Below are 27,030 nucleotides of genomic sequence, written 5' to 3'. Positions count from 1 at the left end.
ATATTATCGGACATCCCTAATCTAAACATAATGTATGCTAATATAAAATACCCAACATAAAAGAAGACAGAATATATAAATCAAGCAAAACTAATTAAAACGTAAATTTAAAATATAGAATAGGTTAATATAGTCACACGACATTTTCAGGGTAATAAAAATATTTTATATTTTTGCTAAAAAGAGGATTTTAAAAAATTGTCTGAAAAAAATATGGTAAACAAAACACAAATATTAAAAAATACAAATATTTTAAGGAAGCAAAACTCAAACATTATTGAACATTTGATATTTTTGCAAAAATTGAGGATTTAAAAAAAATCTAAATATAATATACAGTGTGCTAATATAAACTATATATTTAGTAAGCAAAAGTATATAAAACTTGTACTGTATTAAATACAGTGAAAATCTAACATTGCTGTAATAAACCCCGTAAACTGAGCCAATAAATCACAACTGAAGTTTTTGAAAATATTTTTGTTTATTCCACATGAAAATTTCACATTAGTCATATTTATCAAACATTTTTTTTATATAATCTTCTATTTATTTACATATCATACACTTGTGTTACTTACACATGTACAAAAAAAAAAAAAAAAAAAGTCGGTAGCAAGTTTTTATTTTTTTGCTTTTCTTAAAAAAAAAAAAAACCTAAGAAAAACTTCATTGGTCGGCATTTGTGTTGTGCTTCGTTGTTCCCGCCAGCCTGTTAGGGGATGATGCGGATGTAGATGCTATGGTCAAATTAATAATCTAAATAGTGGGGATAGCTTATAATTTTTTTTTAGCTTTAAAAAAAATAAAAAAAATCAGCCAACAAAGAGAGAAGGCCAGCCTCTCTGTTTAAAAAAAAAAAAACACAAGTCAGTGTTTACTTTTGGCAGTAATACATTTTGTCTTACCACAGCTCCCACACACACACACACAAACACACACACACATCCGTATGTTGGTATTTACAGTAAACCTCCCAAATGTCATAACTTATCTTCACATCACGTTTAACAGGTTTTTCTAAGGGATTCAGCTGATGATGCGTTTCTTTCTCCATGTGTAGTGCTACAGTATTGATGGTTGTTGCCATGGCAACAGCTTCCAAGTCTGCTACATAAAAATAAAAAAAAGTCATCACTTATGATGTCAATGCCACGTTACAATAATAATAACAAACACGAGTAGTACACAATAGTGGTGGGTGGATTTAGTGTACAAGATGGAGAGATGACCAATCTTTGGCTCAAAAGAGTTTGATCGAGTCCTTTTCCGGGGTTATCTCATTCAGTTCTTGATTGTTCTTCAGGCAGGGTCCTCAAAAAAAACAAGTGTCCCTCAAGCACGTCCGTCTATTCTCCGCCCCGTGGCCGGCACTGGGCGACATAAACTTTTTTGTTGTAGTCCAGTGGTTTGGTCCCCACAGGCGGTCTTCATGCTGCGCCCCAACATCAAGTCCTAGTGCAGCAGGAGCAGTAAGGACAAGGGGGAGAGTAGCCACAGGATGCAGAGCGAGGACGGCGCCGTCGCCGACGAGTTGGTCCGCACGCTCTTCTGGACCTCGGGGAGGCTGACCACCGGGTCGTCTGCTGGAAGGCGGAAAAGAAGAGCGGGAAGTTAGCGCCACGCAGGTAGTATGGTACAGTTTGGTTTACACAGGTGATGCAAAGATTAGTAATCAGTAATTGTAGATTTGTTATGCATGGACGGCAACTGTGGCACAGTGGAGTGCAGTACTGGGCTGTGACCAGCAGAGGCGCTGACAAGCAAGATGCTTTGCATTTTCTACATTACACCAATTTGTCTTATCATGGGCCTGCTGCAATGCATTGCAAGCAGCCCATATTATTATTGCTCATACTTCAACTTTTATTATTATTATTTTTATTGTTCTGCTCATTTTTCTTATGCCTAATACGAGACGAACCGAGCAACAAACCCCCACATATGTCATACCAGGGGTATCCGGCCTGCGGGGGCCGCATTGGGTAAAAAAATTAAATTAAATACAATTTTTTATCATTATTTTTAAAATCTATCCTTTCATATCCATTTTCTACCGCTTGTTATTCTCTGTGTCCCCCGGCCATTTTTTTTTTAACCCAAAGCGGCCCCCGAGTCAAAAAGTTTGGGGGTGTGTTATACCGCCGGAAAGGTCCCGTTCCATTTTGGTCTAATTCCGCAGCCATACACCTTACAGTCATACAACTTGGTATTTCAAACATGCTAACTCTATGCATGTTTACGTTAGTATGCTAGCACGCTAACATTAAAGTGCTAGCTTTTTGAGCTAATTTTGCAATTGTTTACCCTAGAATTCGGCCCACAAGTGCACAAAATCTGGCACACGTGAAGTACCAAGTTGAATTAAAAAAAAAAAAAAAAAAATTATATATATATATATATATATATATATATATAAAATTATATATATATTATATAAAATTATATATATATATATATATAAAATTATATATATATATATATATATATATAATTATATATATATATATTATATAAAATTATATATATATTATATAAAATTATATATATATATATATATATATATATAAAATTATATATATATATATAAAAAATTATATATATATATATATATAAATATTATTATTAAAATGGGCAGCACGGTGGTAGAGGGGTTAGTGCGTCTGCCTCACAATACGAAGGTCCTGAGTAGTCTTGGGTTCAATCCCTCTTTCTGTGTGGAGTTTGCATGTCCTCCCCGTGATTGCGTGGGTTCCCTCCGGGTACTCCGGCTTCCTCCCACTTCCAAAGACATGCACCTGGGGATAGGTTGATTGGCAACACTAAATTGGCCCTAGTGTGTGAATGTGAGTGTGAATGTTGTCTGTCTATCTGTGTTGGCCCTGCGATGAGGTGGCGACTTGTCCAGGGTGTACGCTGCCTTCCGCCCGATTGTAGCTGAGATAGGCTCCAGCGCCCCCCGCGACCCCAAAGGGAAGAAGCGGTAGAAAATGGATGGATGGATGGGATATATAATATTATATATATATATATATATATATATATATATATATATATATATATACCGTATTTTTCGGACTATATATATATATATATATATATATACATATACCGTATTTTTCGGACTATAAGTCGCAGTTTTTTTTTCATAGTTTATGAAAGTTGCATAATATTTTTTTCCTTCTTTATTATGCATTTTCGACAGGTGCGACTTATACTCCGGTGGGACTTATACTCTGAAAAATACGGTATATATATATATCCACACCTCTTATTTGTAAATTAAATCTGTACAGCAGATATGGGCATCTACATCAACAATATGATTTGCCTAAGAGGCTGGACAGGACAAATAGAAAAAATAAAAAAAAAAGGTTTTTGATTAAGAATCGTTATAAATAAGAATTGCAATTCATTGGAAAATCGTTTTCTTTTTTTTTTTTTACACTCCTAGTAATCGCGTAAGTGCGTTGTTAAGTTTTACTTTGGTTTCAACGTACGACATTGCCATTGAAATAGGAATTCAAAAAGTTCAGACAGAGAGCAACACTTAAAGTAAAATCACAAAAATAAACTATCCTATGAAATCCTAATGTGGTTTGTGTTGACCTCTATTGTTCCGAACAGTAAGGTGTGTGGCTAGCACCAAAAAATTCTGAATATTTCAACAAAAATCTGACTTTAATTACAAAAAGTTAACACCTTAGTTCTACGACCGAAAAACTAAATGTGGGCGAACAAATTTGTTCCAATCTGGCTTTTCCAGTTGGAAGACGAAAACATTTAACGTGTATTTATAATCGGAAAACGTGACATAGGATATAATGTTTTAAAAGAGAATGTGGCCGACAACCTGAAGTTAGCACGTTTTGATGCGTAGTAATAGTTTAACTGGAATGCCTAAAGAAGCTTAACGAGGGTATATCGACACAAAGTGTCGTGGAAGCAAATATTTTGACTCGGGGGTCAAATTTAAAGAAAAAAATGTGTTTGGGGGCCGATATATCAATTTTTAGGATTGATGTCTGATTGAATGCTAAAAACGTTATGACAGACCACCCTAAAAATACGGAACATTTGAATTTTTTTTAATGAATGAGACACCCACAATGTCCATTAAAATAAAGAATGTGGGATTTACAACATTAACTACGAACGATAAAACACTGAATATTGACAACATATGAACGTCACACTCCCTCTCGATCGACATATTTTACAATCAAGCGAAACGCAACAAAAATGCAACAAACACAGCGAAATATAAACGCGAAGGGTAAAAAATAAACCCACCTACAATCTGATATATCACTAAGCTTTCAAACTTTGCTGTAAAAATCTCCGTCCACGTCTGTCCTGACACCCGCATTTCAGGCTGCCCGCTCTGGAAACACTCTGTGGAAACGCTCCCCACCCACACTGCTTGGTGCCTTGTCTGAGCTGCCGTGACTTAGATCACCATAGTAACTAGTATACCGTATTTCCTTGAATTGCCGCCTAGAATTACTGCCGGGTCAAACTCGTTTCGCAAAATAATTAGCGCATGCTTAGCATTACCGCCGGCTCAGGATTAACGCCGGGTCAAACTCCTTTCGCAAAATATTATACTTATTAGCGCATGTCTAGAATTTCCACCTGTCATCATTTTCAAAATGGAGGAGGCTGATTTCAATACTTTAAAATCGCATAAAGGGAAGAAGATTAAGAGCTATTCAGTAGGATTTAAGGTCCAAGCTATTGAGTATGCTAAAAAGAACAGTAAGCAGCTATGTTTTATTAATATACCGTAGCTTGTTGTGTCAAATATGAGTCATTAAATGACTCCCGCCTCCTGGTGGTAGAGGGCGCTAGTGATCCTTCTTGAGACTACTCGGCTGCAGAAGAAGTGACAACAAGCAGCAACAGTTAGCAGCGATCGTTTATTTTTTCCTCTCGCTTGCACTTTTAAGGATTACATATCTAAAATAAAACAGTTTTCTAAACTGGACTTTCAATCGAAGCAGGAGGTAATAATTAAAGGAAGATCTCCATCGAGACAGAGAGACTTTTAAAACTGAAGAAAGATAAGGAAGACTTCTATAAACAAGTTATCGATGCTTTTGGTCAGTAGGAGCTGCGCATGGACTTCATTTATAAGTAAAGGTAAGACCATAATAACGTTTTTTTTTATTAAATGTGCTTTTCATGATTGTATCCTTACATCACACTCAAAGCGCAGGCCTAAATTTACCGCATGCCTTTGGTAAGCGCCGGAGTGAGAAGAGGTTTTAAATTAATTACCGCCCTGGCGCTAATTCAAGGAAATACGGTATCATGCAAAAGCGCAGACTCCAACCACTGAAATACTTTGTATAGTTCAAGACTTACGGTCATTTGAAAACATCACTGCACATCATAATGGCGGCTACAGTTTCCATCTTAAAGATCTAAAAAAATAATTTGGGAATGTCCGGCAGGCCTTAATCTGCCCAGGTCTGGAGTAAGGTAAGCCTCTGGTAAATGTGTGTAGAATTAAACTTGTTTTGATGTTTCTTTTATCGCTTTGGACAATAAAACCAAACTGCTTGTTGTGTTTTTTTACACCTTAGCGCTGCTGTGAGTGGACCAATATTGCCCTACATTTGGGAGGTAATGACAAAGGGGTCACAGGGTCGATCTCCATACCTGCAGGCAGTCTGTTAGATGGGTTGTGAACGCCACCTCCAGCTCCAACTGTAGCCCCACCTGTGCCCCCTTTGGCCACTCTGGCCTCCTGAGAGCCTGGGAGAGTGAGAGAGAAAGAAAGGCATCAATTATTCCAACTGGGTTTTGCGAGGCTGCACCCTTATTAGGCGATTGAGGGAGTTAATGCTCACCGTCGGCCGCCACGACGTCCACCCTGAGTCGCAGGCACTCTTGCCCATGGTGGTGTAAAGGTTTAGCTAAGGGGGGGGGAAACACATGCGTTAAAACTAATGCACTTATCCACTCCTGGCTTCTTAATCCATCTTCATGCACGCGTGCATACCCCACACAGACACACACTAAGTGTTGGCAACAGACAAAGCTTTAGGGAGCCATCTGTGACCAGGCGAAGCGCGTCTTGTCCTGCCGCTTATCTAATTACAGCCGTGGTCAGGGTGACAAGCTAGCTTGATGCGTGCGGTTACACTCGGCTGACACAAGTATGCACAAAGTGAGCCAACACCCCAACTCGGGGCTCATTTTAAGCTTAGCACGTCACCAAAAAGTGGGAATGGTTTCCCTGGGAAAACACGGAACATCCAAAATCAACACATGAAGGCCTGAGTGGGACAGTTAGAACCCAGACCTAAATGCGGATAAAATTCTGTGAAGTGCTCTGGCTATGCAACATTTCTTTATTTTGTATTTAATGAATATTTAATATTTAAATTTTTGAACATTCATTGTATTTTTTTATGTATTTTGTATTCATATATGTATAGTACAGGCCAAATGTTTGGACACACCTTCTCATTTCAACGCGTTTTCTTTATTTTCATGACTATTTACATTGCAGATTGTCACTGAAGGCATCAAAACTATGACACCTGTGAAGTGAAAACCATTTCGGGTGACTACATCTTCAAGCTCATCGAGAGAATGCCAAGAGTGTGCAAAGTAGCAATCAGAGCAAAGGGTGGCTATTTTGAAGAAACTAGAATATAAAACATGTTTTCAATTATTTCACCTTTTTTTGTTAAGTATATAACTCCACGTGTGTTCATTCATAGTTTTGATGCCTTCAGTGACAATCTACAATGTAAATAGTCATGAAAATAAAGACAACACATTGAATGAGAAGGTGTGTCCAAACTTTGGCCTGTATGGCACACACACACACACACACACACACATATATACTGTATATTGATGTACATATAAATGTTTTATTATCTAATATAACAATTACTATTTAAACATTCAAACTATTTTCCTCACACCTCCAAAGACATGCACCTGGGGATAGGTTGATTGGCAACACTAAATTGGCCCTAGTGTGTGGATGTGAGTGTGAATGTTGTCTGTCTATCTGTGTTGGCCCTGCGATGAGGTGGCGACTTGTCCAGGGTGTACCCCGCCTTCCGCCCGATTGTAGCTGAGATAGGCTGCAGCGCCCCCCGCGACCCCAAAGGGAATAAGCGGTAGAAAATGGATGGATGGATGGATATTTAAACAATAATTTATTTCATTATAAATAATACTATTTGGACACAGGAAAGGGATTGGTAGCTCTCAGTGCAATATAGGCATTACATTTATTATCATTTACAAGTGGAGATTATTTTTTATATATATATATATATATATATATATATATATTAATTTATATATACATTTTTAAATATTTATTATTGCAATTACTATCTAAATAATAATTAATGTCATTATAAATAATACAATATTAATTAGGGATGTCCGATAACATCAGACCGCCGATATTATCGACGGATAAATGCGTTAAAAAGTAATATCGGAAACTATCGGTATCGGTTTCAAGTTTATCTGTATCGGTTTCCAAAAGTAAAATTCGTGACTTTCTAAAACGCCGCTGTGTACACGGACGCAGGAAGATGTACAGAGCGCCAATTCATCCTTGAAGGCGCTGCCTTTGCGTACTGGCCCAGTCACATACTATCTACGGCTTGACACACGCACTAGCGAATGCAAACATACTTGATCAACAGCCATACAGGTCACACTGAGGGTGGCCGTATAAACAACTTTAACACTGTTACAAATATGCGCCACACTGTGAACCCACACCAAACAAGAATGACAAACATCTCGGGAGAACATCCGCACCGTAACACAACATAAACACAACAGAAAAAATACCCAGAATCCCTTGCAGATGCTTGTTTTCATTCAAAAAAATCTACCACTCACACGTGATGACAAGGAGAAAAATAATTAGCCTACTCTTTGAGCTTCATCTGTTGCACAAATAGACTAATAGTCTGGACTGAGTGAAGCCGTTTTATTTATGTTTTGTTCCTTTTTTCCCCATGCACTTTAAAGGATGGCTGTGTTTTCTACTAGTCTAGACTGAAGCAGTTTTATTAATGTTCATGCACTTTAAAGGATGGCTGTGTTATCTACTAGTCGAGACTGAAGCAGTTTTTTATTTTTGTGCCTTTCTTGTTTTTATTTGCACATTTTTGTTACTCATACGAATACGTTAAGAACAGGGCAGATTGAGCCCAGTTTATAGTATACTCTGGACTGAAGCTGTGTGCCTTCATTGTTTTTGTAGATGTTGTTTTGAGGCATGTTTAAAAAAAAAAAAAAAGCACTTTGTGAAAGTCAAAGTTAAACAGTGTTTCCCATAGTTGTAGTGGGTATCAGGATTATTTCAGGGAGAGCATGTCCCACATTCCAAGCTGCTGTTTTGAGGCATGTTAAAAAAATAATGCACTTTGTTACTTCAATAATAAATATGGCAGTGCCATGTTGGCACTTTTTTCCATACCTTGAGGTGATTTATTTTGGAAAACCTTGTTACAATGTTTAATGCATCCAGCGGGGCATCACAACAAAATTAGGCATAATAATGTGTTAATTCCACGACTGTATATATCGGTATCGGTTGATATCGGTATCGGTAATTAAGAGTTGGACAATATCGGAATATAGGATATCAGCAAAAAAGCCATTATCGGACATCCCTAATATTAATGTAATATATTATATTTAATATAATATAAGTTAATAATATACTTTAATTTAATATATAATATAATATGATATAATAGAACAATGATTACGGTGCAAAGGGCACTCCGAGGATAAATATTTATTCTAGTTTTATTATATAGTAGTGAACTTCTTTTTATACTGTATAAAATGCAACACTTACAGATATAATAGTAGCTTTCTCCCTGGCGGAACTCCTTCCCGAGGGTAAAAGGTGTAAACCGCTGGAACTTTTCGGAGAACTTCTCGGGCCCGTGCGGCGCAAACGGGTGTCCGCACTCCCAGCGCATCTGGTCGTACGACTGCGGCTTGCACGAATCGTAGTCCTCCTGCTCCACCATGTAGAGCACGTAGCGCTCGGCGTCCAGCAGCAGCACCTCGCCCTGTGGGTAATGTGGGCACACGATGTCCAGGTAGTCGTTAAGCCTCACCTCCACGGTGTAGTCGTCCCACAGAAACCTGCAGTGGGACAAAAGGAGACATTCGATAAATAAAAGCCGCATAATGTGCAATTATATATTGATCAAGTCCAAGAGGGAAATCAGGCGGACATGAATATGGATGCACATGAAGAGTGGAATAATGCTGCTGCTCGAGTGCGCACTCCATCGGGATTGGAGAGCTGTTTACTGAGAAACATTAACTTGTCTAGGACAGGAGATGAGTATTGACATCAGCAGGTGGTCCTCTCTTCGAATACATACATTTTAAAAATGTTGGGACATCCATGTTGGACCTGACTTTGCTCCAATCTCTGTTCTAGTCCATTCATGTGTAAACATTAGGACATCCCATGTAAATGTCTTTTATAGATCCCCCTACAGGTTTGGTCAAAATGCTTATGTTCATGTCAAAAATGGAAACAAGATGATACGATAATACGGGACATATTTACAGTGTCACACAAAGTTCAACATGTCCAAAAAGGAGTAAGAGGAAGCGGAGCTCATTTAATCCTACCCATTCTCCAATTTCACAGCAATTACTAATACTTTTGTTTACTTCCTGTATTCAATATGTAACTTAAATATGTCCATACATATTTAATAATAAGGGTGCTCAATATTCATTCAATTGATATCTGAATCGTGACTCTTACTAAGTCTGATTCTAAATTGATTCATCATTTTTAAACATTTATCATTAGTCAATTTAAAAATATATATGTTCTTAGCCAATCTCTGCGCTTAGTCTGTTTTAAAAAGCTGTTATATTTTTTATACCAAATAATTTATTGTCAGAATTGTGTTAAATCAACAATTCTGAATCAAATTATCACTACCAGAATCGGAATCGATTTGTGAGTTATTGTGCGATTCCCAACCCTAACAAATGATAAACACGTTCACTTAAATAAAATGTCTAGGAGTTCTAAACCACATAAACACAAACATGTATAGTCGATGTTTGCATATACTTGATTTATCTGGTTAAATGGTTTGGAAGACATGCTCGCAAACATGCAAATACAGATAATCATTAGACAACTGCTCAATGACTTATTAATCAGTGGGTTTTTTTTACCCCTTGGCTCTCCAAATACGACCATAATGACCTACATTACAATACAGTAGCGCGTAGCCCTAAGTAATCATTAAAACAAGGCAGAGGTTTTATTTGATCATATAAGTATATTTAATATACTTTTTGACTCCGGGACCACATTGGATTAAAAAATTTGGCCGGGGGCCGGGCTGTATGTATGTATGTATGTATGCAGAGGTGGGTAGTAAGGCGCTACATTTACTCCGTTACATCTACTTGAGTAACTTTTGGGATACATTGTACTTATAGAGTAGTTTTAATGCAACATACTTTTACTTGAGTATATTGAGAGAGAAGAAACGCTACTTTTACTCCGCTCCATTTATCTACATTCAGCTCGCTACTGATTTTTATCGCTCTCTTAATGCATGCTTTGTTTGTTTTGGTTTGTCAGACAGACCTTCAAAGTAGGATCTATCGCATACCTGCGTTTCACCAATTAAATACAGTCACTGGTGACGTTTGACTCCGTTTCACCAATCAAATACAGTCACTGGTGACGTTTGACTCCGTTTCACCAATCAAATACAGTCACTGGTGACGTTTGACTCCGTTTCACCAATCAAATACAGTCACTGGTGACGTTTGACTCCGTTTCACCAATCAAACAGAGCCAGGCGGTCACGTGATTAACTGCACATAAAGTTTCAGCGGCAAACAAGAAGTGTAAGCTTACATGAACTCAACGTAAAATTTGAAGAAGCACATCGCGGCAAGTAACGTTAGTAGATATTTTGGCTGTCACCGTGGGTTGATGTTAGCTTCCCTGCTATGAATCACTGTCAAATGTACATCGTGTGGGGGGACATTTATTATCGCACTGCAGCCACACACACACACACACACACACACACACAGACACACACACACACACACACACACACACACACACACACACATACATAGAAACACCAATCAGTGTGTTCCCAGGTGCAGCCCACACCTATCAGTTTATGGTTTGCGTAAAGGCTAACTTGTTATTTTCCTTTGTAATCTCTGCCTACTGAGCCTATGGTGCTGTTAAGTTATTGTGACTCAATTTGCCTTAAAAATGTTTATGTTAATGTATTATTATGTAATATATATTATTGTTTTAGTTGCTTAAGAGATATTCCTGGCTCTGAATTTGCTATTTTTATGTTTTTGTGCATTATTTGTTGCCGTCATCATTAAACGAACAGGTTACTCATCAGTTACTCAGTACTTCAGTAGTTTTTTCACAACATACTTTTTACTTTTACTCAATTTGGGTGACTACTCCTTACTTTTACTTGAGTAATAAATCTCTAAAGTAACAGTACTCTTACTTGAGTACAATTTCTGGCTACTCTACCAACCTCTGTATGTATGTATGTATGTATATATATATATATATACATATATATATATATATATATATACATACATATATATATTAGAGATGCGCGGATAGGCAATTATTTCATCCGCAACCGCATGACAAAAGTCGTCAACCATCCGCATCCACCCGAATTAACATTTTAATCAACACCGCACCCGCCCGTTGTTATATATCTAATATAGACGATGCAAGGCATTAGTGAGGTTATAAAGCTTTTGCCTGTTAAAGAAAGGCGACTGATCCAATGCAGCAATCATCTGGGAGCCGCACTGAGCGCACCTCTAAGCGCGTGGAGGTGCGATGTCCCTCGCACCCGGGCTCGCGCCCGAGGCTTCAGCGCGCACCGCGGCGCCCATCCTACTCGTCGCGGCCTAGCCCTAGCGGCTCTCGCTGCCGGCGACGGCCGGGTATGGGCCCGACGCTCCAGCGCCATCTGTTTTCAGGGCTAGTTGATTCGGCAGGTGGGTTGTTACACACTCCTTAGCGGGTTCCGACTTCCATGGCCACCGTCCTGCTGTCTATATCAACCAACACCTTTTCTGGGGTTTGATGAGCGTCGGCATCGGGCGCCTTAACCCGGCGTTCGGTTCATCCCGCAGCGCCAGTTCTGCTTGCCCCACCCCTTTCATGAGCGCACTGCGCGCGGAGTGACCCCTGTTACGCGCCCCCGGCAACGGGGGTGGCGGGCAGGTAAGCTGCGCGGGCGGAGCGCGCGGAGTGACCCCTGTTACGAGCCCCCGGCCACGGGGGTGGCGGGCAGGTAAGCTGCTTACCTGCTGCGCGTGACGCCGGCCGCGGCGAAGGCGGACGAGGCGGGGTGTCGTGCGGTGGGCGCGGTGGTGACCCTGGACGTGCGTCGGGCCCTTCTCGCGGATCACCTCAGCTACGGCTCCCGGTGGGGCCCTCTCGGGGGAAGGGGCCTCGGTCCCGGACCCCGGCGAGGCGTCCCTTCTCCGCTCCGTAAAAGTGTCCATCTCTTTTTTTTTCTTCTTCTTCTGTTGTGGCATATGCTGCAGGTGCCTGCTCGTTTTTCATATGTGGGTAACAACATTTAACTATGTATATATATTTCCGAATTGGTTTAACTGCCACCCGCCTGAATCTATTTAAAATCTAATTTTTTTTTATTTCAACCGCCCGACCCGACCCGCGGATAAAATCTAATTTTTTTTTATTTCAACCGCCCGAACCGCGGATAATCCGCGGACTCCACGGTTGTGTCCGCAAACCGCGCATCTCTAATACATATATACACACACACACACACACACACACACACACACACACACACACACACACACACACACACACACACACACACACACACACACACACACACACACACACACACACACACACACACACACACACACACACTAGCCTCTGTGTTTTTTACTGACCTATTACATCCTTACAAGCCTGTTTTGCAGGTCTCTCTGCTCTTTGGGGGATTTTATTGAAGTATATACAATCCCCTGAAGAGCAGTGAAACCTGCAAAACAGGCTTGTAGGGATGAAATAGCCTCTGTGTTTTTTCCTGATCTAACGTATATTCCGCTCTCCCCCGGTATTGAGCACTGTATACCGGATAAACCACAGAAACCTTGACTAAATTATATATATATATATATTCCGAGCGCGATGATGTCACGTTATTGATGGGAAAATGCAATTTTAGACAATATGAGCGTTAAGGAGACACAGAGAGTAACAAGCGGTAGAAAATGGATTAGAAAGAACAGATTAAAAAAATATATAATTAAAAATGTATAAATAATTAAAAAAATAATTTTTTAACTTGGGATTTCCCGCGGGTCGGATTTTGGACGCCGGCTGGCCGGATCCGGCACACTGGCCGTAGTTTGGGGACCCCTGCTCTAGATGAAGCCCGCCTACCACTACAGTTTGAGAATCACTGACTTAGAGACAAATGGTTGCTAACTAACAATATTTTGTTTGATGGTGGCCATGTTTTTCAACCAACATTGCTCAAATTTTTCACACACACATGCGACGCGTGTTAGTACCCTAAAAGTGTGTACTAAATTATGTGGCGATTGGCCAAGACAGGCTAAAGTTACTGTGGGTGTGTTGTAGAACAGCGTGAGAACTTTGCAACTTTCAGTCCGACTTACGAAGTTTGATAATCAGAAAAATAATAGCGCAGGAAACGCAGTAAGGGTTTCCGGAGGGAGCACGTTTTTCACATGAATCTCCTGATTTTTGTGTAAGAAGTGCATTGCTTAACCCTTGCACAGTCCCTGTCATTACAAATACAGAGGGCCAGAAAACAAGCAGAGACAGACAGACTGCCTCCTTGGACTCCTCCACCCATTTTACGATGTAAACTAATCTTCCTCCCTCCTGTCTTGGACCGGGGTCAAAGAGAAGTACCTAGTTTACGGGGGAAAAAAAATTTGAAAGGCGATGCCATTTTTGGCTAACATTTTACTTGGCTTCCTGCAAGGAGATATTATGTGTTTATCTGAGGGGATTTGTCACTTGAAGGTATTTGGGGCTTCCTCCTTCCTGGTCTTGACTGAGTGACCGCTCTCCTCCCACAGCCTGTCATCTATCAGCACCACCGAGCTGCACACACACTTCCCACTAAGTCCCATCTATCAACAACCCCAAGCAGTAGCTACTACTATTTGCACACAATGAACCCTCACACACACGCGCGCACACACCTCCTCCAGAGCGATGCCTATCAGTTTACCGTCTCCTACTGTACTGGACCACCAGGGGTTCCCAGAGGGTCGACGAATTGGACAGACTTAAATATTTACACAACACGCACCGGGCGGGGATGTGTGTGCAATACTGGGTTCTGTTGCTCTTGCAATGAATACGTGCACGTCCGTGTCAGTCAGCAGTCCAAAAGGAGCGCAGGCTACATTACTCACTGTGTTATTTTATCACGTTTTTAGATCTTTAAGAGCTTCTTGAGCAAGCCCGCAGCAGTCGCGGGTCAGTTTTTACTGGGTTGTCAAACATAATATGTGTTGTAAAAAATTAAAGCATGTCCCATGTATGGCACTAGAAGCAGGCTTTTGACCACATTTACTGGACTGTTTTGAAGAAAAATGGTAATGGTATAAAAAGGAGACGGATTCTAGGGGCCCATGATGGAGGGGGGCCCAGAGAGGCCCCTAATGATGATGAAATTATAATACAGAAAAAATTATGACACTGTGTTGGGGGCCCTGTAAATATTCTTTTCATGGGGCCCAAAATCCCTAGCGGCGCCCCTGGGCATAAATAACCAACTGAGAACGTGCCTGGTATGTTAACGTAACATATTATGGTAAGAGTCATTCAAATAACTATAACATATAGAACATGCTATACGTTTACCAAACAATCTGTCACTCCTAATCGCTAAATCCCATGAAATCTTATACGTCTAGTCTCTTCCGTGAATGAGCTAAATAATATTATTTGATATTTTACGGTAATGTGTTAATAATTTCACACATAAGTCGCACCCCCGGCCAAACTATGAAAAAAACTGCGACTTACAGTCCGAAAAATACGGTATTTTAAATTTTAATGTATGTGAGTGTAGGGCAGCACGGTGAGACAGGGGTTAGTGCATGTGCCTCACAATACGAAGGTCCTGAGTAGTCCTAGGTTCAATCCCGGGCTCGGGATCTTTCTGTGTGGAGTTTGCATGTTCTCCCCGTGACTGCGTGGGTTCCCCCCGGGTACTCCGGCTTCCTCCCACCACCAAAGACATGCACCTGGGGATAGGGACGGCGTGGCGCAGTGGAAGAGTGGCCGTGCGCAACCCGAGGGTCCCTGGTTCAATCCCCACCTAGTACCAACCTCGTCATGTCCGTTGTGTCCTGAGCAAGACACTTCACCCTTGCTCCTGATGGCTGCTGGTTAGCGCCTTGCATGGCAGCTCCCGCCATCAGTGTTGTGAATGTGTGTGTGAATGGGTAAATGTGGAAGTGGTGTCAAAGCGCTTTGAGTACCTTGAAGGTAGAAAAGCGCTATACAAGTACAACCCCATTTATAGGTTGATTGGCAACACTAAATTGGCCCTAGTGTGTGAATGTGAGTGTGAGTGTTGTCTGTCTATCTGTGTTGGCCCTGTGATGAGGTGGTGACTTGTCCAGGGTGTACCCGTCCTTCAACCCAAATGCAGCTGAGATAGCACCCCCCGCGACCCCAAAAGGGACAAGCGGTAGAAAATGAATGGATGAGGTATGAAACGATAAACAACTTTAAATTAAAATGATCATAAAATCGAGTTTGGTAACACTTTGATAAACTCACAAACCGGCAACACTGCTCATTTACTGGCGCTAGTGTTAGCTTAAATGCTAACATGAATAGAAGAGACATTAACTTGTATCCCCATTAAAAAAAGGACATTCCCCAATTTTAAACATATCTGTCATAAAACTGTGATTGGTAACTCTTTTATGAACTCACCGACCGGTGACTGCTCATTTACTGGAGAAGCAAGCTGGCGCTAGCTTAAATGCTAACATGACTGAGAGACATACCCCAATCTAAACTTGTATAAACAAATTACCGTCGTAGTAAAACCGTGATTGGTAACGCCTTGATAAACCCACAGACCAACAACACTCCTCATTCATGTTAGCTTAAATGCTAACATGAATAGAAATTAACCTCTTTCCCCATAAAAAAAAAAAAAGACAATCTAAACTTGTACAAACTTTCTGAGCAACTAAGATATTCAATTGTGCGCATTAAACCGGATGTGATGCACCCAACACGTTTTATTCTTTGTCTTTAAAAAACACTAAACCTTATCATAGTGTGTACACACTAGTCCAAGCACTTTTTTTTTACATTCCAATTAACGTGGAATTGAGCGCACATATTTGTGTGGCTGGGTAGCCCCAGGCCCTGCCCCAATTTAAATACCGTATTTTCCGCACTATAAGGCGCACCTAAAAACCACAATTTTTCTCAAAAGCTGACAGTGCGCCTTATAACCCGGTGCGCTTTATTACGATTCATTTTCATAAAGTTTCGATCTCGCAACTTCGGTAAACAGCCGCCATCTTTTTTCCCGGTAGAACAGGAAGCGCTTCTTCTTCTACGCAAGCAACCGCCAAGGAAAGCACCCGCCCCCATAGAACAGGAAGCGCTTCTTCTTCTACCCGCCCCCGGAAGAAGAAGAAAAAACGCGCGGATATCACCGTACGTTTCATTTCCTGTTTACATCTGTAAAGACCACAAAATGGCTCCTACAAAGCGACAAGGATCCGGTTCATAAAAAGACGCAATCTCTCCATCCGCACACGGATTACTACCGTATTTCACAGCAACTGATATTCCTGTGAACCGCACTGTGGAACGGGAGCACGTACGGTGAATATTCGCACCACAGGGAATGAGAAGTCATCCTTCACTGTGGTTCTAGCTTGCCATGCTAACTTCCACCCATGGTGATATTCAAAAGGAAGACCTTGCCAAAAGAGACCTTTCCAGCCGGCGTCATCATAAAAGCTAACTCGAAGGGATGGATGGATGAAGAAAAGATGAGCGAGTGGTTAAGGGAAGTTTACGCGAAGAGGCCGGGTGGCTTTTTTCACACAGCTCCGAAGGCGAACACACCTTCACTAAGACGGGCAGACAGTGCCGGACGACATACGCCAACATTTGCCAGTGGATCGTAAATGCCTGGGCAGATATTTCGGTCACAACTGTGGTCCGAGCTTTCCGGAAGGCAGGATTCACAGAACTGCTGCACAACAACAGCGACACTGAATCCGATGACTTCGACGAGACGGAGCCGGCCATTTTTGGATCCCACGCTTGCGCAACTTTTCAATTCGGACACCGAAGACGAAGAATTCGAAGGATTTACGAATGAAGAATAACTTCAGAAGGTGAGCGCTATGTTTATTTTGTGTGTTGTGACATTAACGTTCGAGCAACATTATGTTGCTTTTGCTCTACACCATTTTGAATTTTACTATGTTTGTGATTGCACATTTGCGTACATTTTGGGACAGAGTTGTTAGAACGCTGGTTTTCAATATATTATTAAAGTTTGACTGAACTATCTGACTGTTTTTTTGACATTTACTTTAGCGCAGCGTTTTTTTGACATTCACTTTAGCGCAGCGTAGGCGCGGCTTATAGTCCGGGGCGGCTTATTGGTGGACAAAATTATGAAATATGTAATTCATAGAAGGTGCGGCTAATAATCCGGTGCGCCTTATAGTGCGGAAAATACGGTACGCAAATCATACTGAAATTAGCTATGTGCCTGAGATCCCACACTCTGCCCAATACGAATTCACCGCCGAGCAATAGGAGGTGTTTCTTTCTGGCGTTCCCAACGAACAAAAAAATGAAGTGCATTTTGTGCCCTCGACTCAATACTGTTGGCAAAGAACAAACGACCACATGTGTGCGTCGCCAAAGTACCTGCAGCCTGTAGAAATGTGCTACCTGAATCATGGAGTTGGCGTGAGGAATAGCACATTTCCAGGTTTAGTTCACTCAACTTTGCTGTGAAAAAGTGCATACGCACTTTCTCATACATGAGGCACCTATTATCGGTTTTTGACAAGAACAAGAAAGTTTGATCATATTACGCCTATACTGGCTCACCTGCACTGGCTTCCTGTGCACTTAAGAAGTGACTTTAAGGTTTTACTACTTACGTATAAAATACTACACGGTCTAGCTCCGTCCTATCTTGTCGATTGCATTGTACCATATGTCCCGGCAAGAAATCTGCGTTCAAAGAACTCCGGCTTATTAGTGATTCCCAGAGCCCAAAAAAAGTCTGCGGGCTATAGAGCGTTTTCTATTCGGGCTCCAGTACTATGGAATGCCCTCCCGGTAACAATTAGAGATGCTACCTCAGTAGAAGCATTTAAGTCCCATCTTAAAACTCATTTGTATACTCTAGCCTTTAAATAGCCCCCCTGTTAGACCAGTTGATCTGCCGTTTCTTTTCTTTTCTCCTCTGCTCCCCTTTTCCTTGAGGGGGGGGGGGGGCACAGGTCCGGTGGCCATGGATGAAGTGCTGGCTGTCCAGAGTCGGGACCCGGGGTGGACCGCTCGCCTGTGCATCGGCTGGGAACATCTCTGCGCTGCTGACCCGTCTCCGCTCGGGATGGTGTCCTGCTGGCCCCACTATGGACTGGACTCTTACTATTATGTTGGATCCACTATGGACTGGACTCTCACAATATTATGTCAGACCCACTCGACATCCATTGCTTTCGGTCTCCCCTAGAGGGGGGGGGTTACCCACATATGCGGTCCTCTCCAAGGTTTCTCATAGTCATTCACATCGACGTCCCACTGGGGTGAGTTTTTCCTTGCCCGTATGTGGGCTTTGTACCGAGGATGTCGTTGTGGCTTGTGCAGCCCTTTGAGACACTTGTGATTTAGGGCTATATAAATAAAGATTGATTGATTGATTGATTGATTAATTTGTTAGCAGGTTACTTCCGGGTTCATGGAGAATGAAGTGAACAATTATTTTGATTCTTGTATCTACACATTTACTCTGCGCTTCATCAAAATCAAATAAGTTCTTGGTAGGCTTTTAAAAAGTTGATGTATGGATCGGGTTTGTAGTTTTTCCATAATTTACCCTACGATTGACCATTTTACTATGTAAAAATGACTGCTGAAATACTACTACTATATGCCCCTGACACATACGTCCTCTACAGTCATCATCATCATCGTATCAGGCCTGTTTGCAGGCATGGATGATCAGGGCTCTCCAGTCGTCTTTGTCGTCCGCTCTATGTATGAGTTCTATAGTATTGATATTTCCGATCAAATTTTGTAGTTTGTTGATATATGTTGTTCGTTGTCGACCTGGAGCTTTCTTTCCTACTAGTTTTCCTGTTAACATCAGTTTTTCTAAGCTGTGTTTTCTCGTGAAATGTCCTAGGAATTTCAGCTGCCTATTTCGAATCGTTGCAATTAGAGATCTTCTTGTTTTTGCCTTTGCCAATACCTCTTCATTACTTTCCTTTTCAGTCCATGATATGCGGAGTAATTTTCTGAAGAACCACATTTCGGTTGCCTCCAATTTCTCTCAGTTGTTGATTGTTTAATGTCTAGCATTCACAGCCGTAAAGTAGGACAGACCATACATACGTTTTGAGGACTCTGAGTTTGGTGTCAATTGAGATATTTCTATTCTTAAATATAAGACTCATTTTGTTGAAGCTGTCTCCTGACATGGCAATCCTTTTGTTTATTTATTTTTCACACCTACAATCAGATGTTATTGGGACACCCAGGTATTTGAATTGATCCACTTGTTTTATTTTGTTGTTGTTGCATGTAATGTTGCATGCAGGTGGATGTGGTTTCTTGGAAACTGTCATGCATTCGGTTTTGTTGCTGTGGGCTACGACTGTGTTCAGGATGTTCTGTAGTTTTTCTTCAGAGTCTACCACTAGCACAGTGTCATCTGCATATCTGAGGTTGTTAACATTAATTCCTCCAATTGTTATACCATCTTGATGATTGATGTTGCGTAAGATAATTTCTCTGTAGATGTTAAAGGGGAACATTATCACCAGACCTATGTAAGCGTCAATATATACCTTGATGTTGCAGAAAAAAGACCATATATTTTTTTAACCGATTTCCGAACTCTAAATGGGTGAATTTTGGCGAATTAAACGCCTTTCTACTATTCGCTCTCGGAGCGATGACGTCACAACGTGACATCACATCGGGAAGCAATCCGCCATTTTCTCAAACACATTACAAACACCGAGTCAAATCAGCTGTTATTTTCCGTTTTTTCGACTGTTTTCCGTACCTTGGAGACATCATGCCTCATTGGTGTGTTGTCGGAGGGTGTAACAACATGAACAGGGACGGATTCAAGTTGCACCAGTGGCCCAAAGATGCGAAAGTGGCAAGAAATTGGACGTTTGTTCCGCACACTTTACCAACGAAAGCTATGCTACGACAGAGATGGCAAGAATGTGTGGATATCCTGCGACACTCAAAGCAGATGCATTTCCAACTGGACTGGACAGATCAGCTTTCAGGAAAAGAGAGCGGATGAGGGTATGTCTACAGAATATATTAATTGATGAAAACTGGGCTGTCTGCACTCTCAAAGTGCATGTTGTTGCCAAATGTATTTCATATGCTGTAAACCTAGTTCATAGTTGTTAGTTTCCTTTAATGCCAAACAAACACATACCAATCGTTGGTTAGAAGTCGATCGCCGAATTCGTCCTCGCTTTCTCCCGTGACGCTGGCTGTCGTGTCGGTTTCGCTTGCATACGGTTCAAACCGATATGGCTCAATAGCTTCAGTTTCTTCTTCAATTTCGTTTTCGCTACCTGCCTCCACACTACAACCATCCGTTTCAATACATGCGTAATCTGTTGAATCGCTTAAGCCGCTGAAATCCGAGTCTGAATCCGAGCTAATGTCGCTATAACTTGCTGTTCTATGCGCCATGTTTGTTTGTATTGGCATCACTGTGTGACGTCACAGGAAAATGGACGGGTGTATATAACGATGGTTAAAATCAGGCACTTTGAAGCTTTTTTTAGGGATATTGCGTGATGGGTAAATTTTGAAAAAAACTTCGAAAAATAAAATAAGCCACTGGGAACTGATTTTTAATGGTTTTAACCCTTCTGAAATTGTGATAATGTTCCCCTTTAAACAGATCAGGAGATAGTACACATGAATAACAGGGCGATTTGTAATAACAACAAAATAAACTGAATAACCAATGTCAATGGCAGAGGATGGCTCCCATGACAGTGAGGACACATTATATCATTTTGTAAGTCTCGAGGTTCAAACCGACACCTCTACATGATCCCACCCCCACCAGTGCCCATGTGACAAGGTCCAGATGCATGACGAACGATCAAAGTGTGCACGGCTCCTGTGCCTCGTTAGCTGCTGTTTTTGTTTGTTGCCTGGGGTCTCCCAAGGGGTGCCCCTTTGGTGGGACAAGCACAGACGCCGTGGCTCCAAACCAACCGGGCTGCCGACGCGCTTCATTCTCGCCGCTTGACTGCGCTGCCTTCACGCCGATGATCAGATTAGCCCCCTTCAGACTGGACCGCGTTGTACTTGATGATAGTCTGGCCCCGCACAAACTCGGGAGCGGCGCTGTAATGATCATTTTGTTATGGTCGGGTCTGCTCGGCGCTTATCTGCCGCCACGCTCTGTTTACCAGATTGGCGCTGGAGTGTTCTGACCGCTGCCACTTTCAATTCCAGTGGAATCGATAACGCGATTGAACAAACACTGTCGTCTGCTCTCGCCTGACAAGGTTATCATCTCCCTACAAATACTATGAACACACAAACACCCTGCCCTTCTTTCCTTTCAGTCCTGATTTCCAGGGGTATGCTTTCAATGTGTTTCACAGAGGGGGGGTGCAATTAAAACACAAAAAAAGGGCATTAAAGTTGCCCTGGAGGGGGTAATTATGCCCTCTTGCTCACCACTTCCCAGCCCCTTTAGGGTGAGTGTTTTGTGGGGACAAGCACGGGGGGTCAAAGGTCTCGAGTTAGGGAATGGCTTTTGAAGTTTCTCAGTGGGACTTTTCTGTGTGTGAGTGCTAGTTATCAGTGCCACTGTTTCATACGGTGACTCACTTAGGGCACAATACACACATTAAGGCGGCCCCTCCTCTTTATTAACGGCAAATAAGTTTAATTAGCCGGCTGCCTTTTGTTCCCCTCTATAACGCCGCGCCATTGAAGCCCCGCATCATCAGCTTAATTAACTGATCGGGGTAGCGCACTTCAAAAGGGGAGGCTTAGCTTTTGTCAAAGGGTTTAAGCTAACAAATGTAAAGCCACTCCGCGCGGCGGAATCTGGAGGGGGCGAGTATCCGCCGTGATAAGTTGCATAATAACGCGGAAGGAATGTCAGGTGGTCAAGTGCGCGTAAGCCGCGGTGCAAATTTGGTAAACGGATGCAAGGCCTCTGTTCCTCCTCCGCGAGGAAGGAATTTCTGATTTACTGGATCCTCCACGGGAGCAAAGAGAGTCTAATCTCTCTTCTTTAATCTCGGCGGCCAGCTTTTCGCTTTCTTGTTTCGCCTCTACTCCGCTCTTTTCATCCATCCATCACCCTCTGGTCTGACTTGCGTGGATCAAAAGGTCGACGGCCGCCAAGTCAGCACTGGAGAGTTTCATACCGACTGGAACCCTATGGAAGGATCAATTCTTTATTAATCTACAAGAGCGTGAAGGCCACGTGAAGGCCACCGAGCACAAACATGATTGTTTTCATCCCGGCTTTTACACTTGCCACTAATGTGATTTAAAAGGTGACTGGCCTACATTGTGGATGAGTGAACCCGGAATGTAGGTGGGGGCAGGCGATGGGGGGACCCTCCTAATCGTCTCATCCAAGCCTGGATTACTGGCTGGACCAGAAGCCAGGCTCAGCCCATTGAACAGCACCAGACCCTGCTTAATGCTGAGGGAGGGGGCTTAGAGTGGACCAGGGAGGCCCAATGAGGGTATAGGAGGGCGAGGGGTGGGAAAAGTAGGGTGGTGCTTTTATCTATCGCTAATGTACACGGACTTCACAGCCGAGTTTGTGTTGAAAATGACAACAAACAAAGTAAAAACAAGGTCTGACATAAAACAGAGCTGAAAAAACAAATAAAAGTGCGGTAATTTACATGCCAGACCACTAGTTGGCAATCTAGAGTAACACTAAAAAGGCACTTATTATTTGTATATATGTTTTTTCTATACATTTTGTACAAGTTGCACTACATATACAAATGACAAATGGTCCTCGTTAACACTAAACTACAAAAAGTACACTGTGATTTACATGCCAGGCCACAAGCTGGCGATGTTTTTCCACATGAAGAAAAAGGTATGTTTTAAGACGGGAACTGTTTTTCTTCATGGTTTTTAAAAAGTTTCACTTCACTTAAGGATTGTCAGGTTGTCAAAATGATTATTTACTTTAACCAGTACAAAATTGTGGCAAAAACCCTGTGACATTGGGGCGGCATAGCTCGGTTGGTAGAGTGGCCGTGCCAGCAACTTGAGGGTTCCAGGTTCGATTCCCGCTTCCGCCATCCTAGTCACTGCTGTTGTGTCCTTGGGCAAGACACTTTACCCACCTGCTCCCAGTGCCACACCCACACTGGTTTAAATGTAACTTAGATATTGGGTTTCACTATGTAAAGCGCTTTGAGTCACTAGAGAAAGGCGCTATATAAATCTAATTCACTTCACTTCACTTCACATGCATGACGGGCCATTCGTTGGCGACAAGGACGTGCACATGATTATAGAGGGGCAGGGGCTCAAAGTCAGAAAAGGGCAGGAAATTTTTTTTTGGTCCTTTACACAATATGGAAATTAATGTAAAATTAAATTTGATAATAGGAAGCTAACTACTTAGCTGTGTGTCCTTTGTAGGTAAAAGTGATTGCCATTTCTTTTGTGTCAACCAATTATTGTCATAATGAGTTAATTCACATTATCATAGGCTTGGAAGACATGAAAAGCAACAAAACACTGGTTTATTATTAGGCTATTTATTGTTAAAGATAAACACTTTAATATTGAACATTGAACAGTGCAACATGAACTTTGAAAAAAAAAAATACAAAAATAAATACCCAAATGGAAAAAACTTCAATGTGAAAATCTGTCCTTCTTCCCTTAACTTGATGAAAACACCATCAAGTTGTAACTTATGGTCTTTCTCACTTAATGTTCAGACTAAACAACTGAAACGCAATACAGGGCCAAAAATATGGACCAGGGGCCAGTAGAGGGCTGTAGGATAGAGGCCACCCATACCCAAATATGCTCCTCAATGTAAATTCAGGGCTTCCATGAAATGCTGTGAAATCAGTGCACAATCAGTAGTAGTAATTACTGCACGTTAATATGGATAATAGCAAACACATTTATTTGGCACAAAATATATTTATATTCGCTCAAACAACCCGGTATTACAAGAAAATGTGGAGTTTTGTACTGCTGTTTTTTTGTTTTTATTTTTTTTTACATCCCTGACAGGAATTTATTAATGTTGTTTAAAGAAAAAAACAAACAAAAAACAAAACAAAACACACACACAGGCAGAGGGCACTTTTTAAGACGAGGCAAAAAAGGGCAGGGGCTCAAGCAACCATAGGGCCCTATGTGTGCACGTGCCTGGTTGGTGATGCCACTTTGTAAAGAAAAAAACTGTTTTGAATACGTTTTGTCGCTTTTTCTGGGAGTTACACATTTGTAAAGTAAATAAGAAGCATTGAAAGCACGAAAGGAGAAACATGTTTTCTTGGTTGTGTTCAGCAAATATGGTAAAAAAATAAGTGTTTATGACAAAGGGCAACTGTTTTCAGTAAAGTGGCCATTAGAGATTGTATTTTTCCCCATTTTGAGTTGATTAAGTGTGTAGTGTTAACAGCCCCTGTGATTGTTATTAATTGGACACAAGGGAGCAGTTTATTTGTGGATGTAATCGCTGTAAAGGACGTGCCATCTGAGAGAAAAAGTAGAGCTATCCTGAAGGCCGCTGCTGTTTAATGTTCCTGGTCTCCATCCATCACTGCCACTCATCTCCTCCCACTCGCTGTCCTGCTTTCATCACTCAATAAGCACACCAGATCCCCCCCAACTTGTCTCAACTCACCCCCCACGCCAGACCCGCTGAGCCAATCACAACCCGACCCGGCTGGTATTCCAAAAATGCAACTTTCTTCTGCCCACTGTTTGCAAAGGCAAGCCAACAATGTGACGTGGGCCTGGTCGCCATGGGAACAAATACGCTCTTTTGACTTCCTCTTTTAACATAATATTGTGCGACTTCCTGCGATCGATTTCAATCTGGTTTCGCTCTGCCTGTCGTTCCACCTTTGCCTGATAGGATCATCAGTCATCCCGTCCGCGAGTCGGAGTCCAAATACGGGAGCTCACTCCGCAGACAAAGCTTTAGGGACGGCAAGGAAATAATTGGCTGAATCTACAGGATCTAAAGGATGCTTAGGTTAATACCCGTGCTCTTTCCAACTGTGTCACAGTCCCCGGAAACATTTGTAGCGGAAAGGTCAGCATTGCTCAGGAAGCAAATATATCGATTTGGCTGGGTCGATTTGCTCGAGATAAAACTTGCCTACTGTCTGCACAAACACAGACTCAGCCTGCGGCACTATGATGTGCATGTAACAGTATTAAAAAGGTTCTACTTTGATGTACTGTAACAGTTGGTTAGCAGAATCACACAAAAAATTGCTGTAGCAACGGGCTGTTGTTCCGGTAGTACAGGAAACCAAATTAAGTTTATCTTGTTGCTACAACACTTGCCATTGCTATAGTTATGCAAATCAATTAGGACGACTCTACATTCTTTCCTGTGCTACTACCGTATTTTCCGCACTATAAGGCGCACCGGATTATTAGCCGCACCTTCTATGAATTACATATTTCATAATTTTGTCCACCAATAAGCCGCCCCGGACTATAAGCCGCGCCTACGCTGCGCTAAAGTGAATGTCAAAAAAACGCTGCGCTAAAGTGAATGTCAAAAAAACAGTCAGATAGTTCAGTCAAACTTTAATAATATATTGAAAACCAGCGTTCTAACAACTCTGTCCCAAAATGTACGCAAATGTGCAATCACAAACATAGTAAAATTCAAAATGGTGTAGAGCAATAAATAGCAACATAATGTTGCTCGAACGTTAATGTCACAACACACAAAATAAACATAGCGCTCACCTTCTGAAGTTATTCTTCATTCGTAAATCCTTCGAATTCTTCGTCTTCGGTGTCCGAATTGAAAAGTTGCGCAAGCGTGGGATCCAAAAATGGCCGGCTCCGCCTCGTCGAAGTCATCGGATTCAGTGTCGCTGTTGTTGTGCAGCAGTTCTGTGAATCCTGCCTTCCGGAAAGCTCGGACCACAGTTGTGACCGAAACTATCTGCCCAGGCATTTACGATCCACTGGCAGATGTTGGCGTATGTCGACCGGCGCTATCTGCCCGTCTTAGTGAAGGTGTGTTCGCCTTCGGAGCTGTGTGAAAAAAGCCACCCGGCCTCTTCGCGTAAACTTCCCTTAACCACTCGCTCATCTTTTCTTCATCCATCCATCCCTTCGAGTTAGCTTTTATGATGACGCCGGCTGGAAAGGTCTCTTTTGGCAAGGTCTTCCTTTTGAATATCATCATGGGTGGAAGTTAGCATGGCAAGCTAGAACCGCAGTGAAGGATGACTTCTCATTCCCTGTGGTGCGAATATTCACCGTACGTGCTCCCGTTCCACAGTGCGGTTCACAGGAATATCAGCTGTGAAATACGGTAGTAATCCGTGTGCGGATGGAGAGATTGCGTCTTTTTATGAACCGGATCGCTTAGTAGGAGCCATTTTGTGGTCTTTACAGATGTAAACAGGAAATGAAACGTACGGTGATATCCGCGCGTTTTT

General features: G+C 41.8%; 1 protein-coding gene across 2 annotated transcripts in view; it reads right to left on the bottom strand.

Moving 5' to 3' along the window:
• Positions 1–494: 494 nt before the first annotated feature.
• The window catches only part of LOC133577368 (ephrin-A1-like), a 46,560-nt gene continuing 20,024 nt past the window's right edge, over positions 495–27,030 (bottom strand). The window contains exons 2-5 of one of the 2 annotated variants that reach the window (XM_061931117.1): positions 8,861–9,156; positions 5,856–5,921; positions 5,665–5,760; positions 495–1,586 (exon numbers count right to left, since the gene is read on the bottom strand). In XM_061931117.1, coding sequence (XP_061787101.1) covers positions 1,456–1,586; positions 5,665–5,760; positions 5,856–5,921; positions 8,861–9,156 — 589 coding nt within the window. In that variant the 3' untranslated portion in view covers positions 495–1,455. The remainder of the gene's footprint in view (positions 1,587–5,664; positions 5,761–5,855; positions 5,922–8,860; positions 9,157–27,030) is intronic. The other variant, XM_061931118.1, reaches the window with a different exon arrangement.

Source organism: Nerophis lumbriciformis, linkage group LG37, assembly GCF_033978685.3.
Source record: "Nerophis lumbriciformis linkage group LG37, RoL_Nlum_v2.1, whole genome shotgun sequence".
Taxonomy (NCBI): domain Eukaryota; kingdom Metazoa; phylum Chordata; class Actinopteri; order Syngnathiformes; family Syngnathidae; genus Nerophis; species Nerophis lumbriciformis.
Note: the sequence above shows the minus strand (reverse complement) of the source record. Positions and strands in the feature narration are given on the sequence as shown.